This window comes from Grampus griseus (assembly GCF_964374135.1).
Source record: "Grampus griseus genome assembly, chromosome: 6".
NCBI classification, from domain to species: Eukaryota; Metazoa; Chordata; class Mammalia; order Artiodactyla; family Delphinidae; genus Grampus; species Grampus griseus.
In genome coordinates, this window is record NC_139000.1 from 69,699,354 (window position 1) to 69,701,272 (window position 1,919).

The window sequence follows — 1,919 nt, forward strand, 5'->3', positions numbered from 1 at the left end:
AACTGATATTCATTTCTACTACAAATCAGAACTATTTTTAAAATAAGTAATAAAATTTAATTGAAATATGAATTAATTATTGTTTTTAGGTTACTCTCCTTAAAAAAAAATCAAAGTTATAAAAAGCAAGATTGGATTAGTTATGTTCATGTCTGTGTCCTGAGGGCAACACAAAACCTGGCTAGAGTTAGTCTATTTTTATTTCTAATGTGAGAATCATAATGATGGTCAAGGAATTGTAACACATTCTTTAATCATTTTGCACATTCAGGCTTGGTGTTTCTTTTTTAAAGAATAAACAAATGAAGTTTTCTCTAGTAAGAATTTAATGAACAAAGAAAACTCATAAACTGAGTTAATACAAAGTATATATTTCTTCTCTTAACCACAGTGTATACATGCACATAATATTATGTAAATAAAAATAATTTAAATCTTTATAAATAGTGAAATAAATATTAAAATAGATAAATAAATATTTAAGTAGATAAGTAAGTAGATAGATCAGCATGGGCATCTATGAGGGACGAGTGCCTGTAGAGTAGAACATCATGTTGCTTAATATTCCTGAAAACACTTGACAAATTCATTCAATTCAGGGCATGATGAGAGCAGAAATGAGAGTCTTTGACATGGCAGCACAGGTGGAAGTGTGGTCTCGTTAGGCAGTGAGAATCATTTCTCAGGTTGAACCAGGTGTGTGTCATTCCTTCCTCCTGAGTCTTTCTTACAAGTTCCTTGATGAAGAGAAGGATCTCATGACTTCTGCTCTGACAATCTCCCAGGCACAAGGGCTGTACTTCTTCTCTTGCAGATAGACAGTGATTCTGTGGAAGTATTTCCTCACAGCCAGGATGGAGTCCTCCTTCAGCAGGGGAGTCCCTTCCAGCCCCGCCTCCTGCATCAGACAGGCTTGCAGGTCAGTGAGCTGCTGATAAAGTGCAGTGCAGAACTTGTCCAGGAGGGTCTCATCCCAAGCGGCAGCCGAGCCCTCTGTGCTGAAGAGCTGGAAGGTCTGCTGGATCATCTCATGGACGACAGCGATGGCTTGAGCCTTCTGGAACTGGTTGCCTCCAAACGCCTCCTGGGGGAATCCAAAGTCATTTCTGTCCTTCAGGCAGGAGAAGGGGGAGATTCTCCTCATCTGTTGCAGGAGCATCAGGGCCCTCGTGTTAGCCAGGCTGTGGGTCTGAGGCAGGTCGCAGCCCAGAGAGCAGTTGGAGTTGCAGCTGAGCAGCACCAGGGCCAGGAGTAAGGACAAGGTTGGGGCCATCGGGGATCCTGCAGATGCTGCCGGCCTGGCTGAGGTGGGGACTCTGTGAACCCTGCTCTCTAGGTTCTCTGAAGACCTTCCTTCAGGCTTGGGTCTTAAATAAGAATGTATTCATTTCCATTTTCTGAATATTTCTTGTGACTTTCTACTTCTGTTTTTGCTTTTCATTTTGCACTCTCCAAATGGGTTAGGGCAGTGTTTCGCAAATATTTTTTTCCATTATTGCCTCTGCCCCTGCCCACAGAGCCTTCTTAGATAGTTTTTCCTAATTGCCTCCGCAACATTAAATTTTGATAACACATATGTCCTGTGTATGTATTTATGTACTCCATGGATATCTCTACTCTGTACATACAAAAAGTGCAAAGCTTACTCTTTGTATTCGCTGCAGGATTAAGAATGACAAAAAGTTTTAAAGCTCTTGAATTTTTTTTTAAGCTATTGAAGTTTTAAAAAATTTTTGTCGGAGTAGAGTTGGTTTAAAGTGTTGTGTTAGTTTCAGGTGTACAGCAAAGTGAATCATTTATACATACGTATATCCACTCTTTTTTAGATTCTTTTCCCATATAGGTCATTATAGAGTATTGAGGAGAGTTCCCTGTGCTACAAAGTAGATCCTTATTATTTATCTATTTTGTATATAGTA

At 39.6% G+C, this 1,919-nt stretch overlaps 1 protein-coding gene across 1 annotated transcript; it reads right to left on the bottom strand.

Annotated features, from left to right (window-relative positions):
- Positions 1 to 727: 727 nt before the first annotated feature.
- On the bottom strand, positions 728 to 1,273 carry LOC309823970 (interferon alpha-1-like; the record flags this gene model as incomplete). Its single annotated transcript, XM_082656665.1, has 1 exon — positions 728 to 1,273. One exon carries the CDS (start codon positions 1,271 to 1,273, stop codon positions 728 to 730), a length of 546 nt encoding a protein of 181 aa, XP_082512791.1.
- Between the last annotated feature and the right edge of the window lie 646 nt (positions 1,274 to 1,919).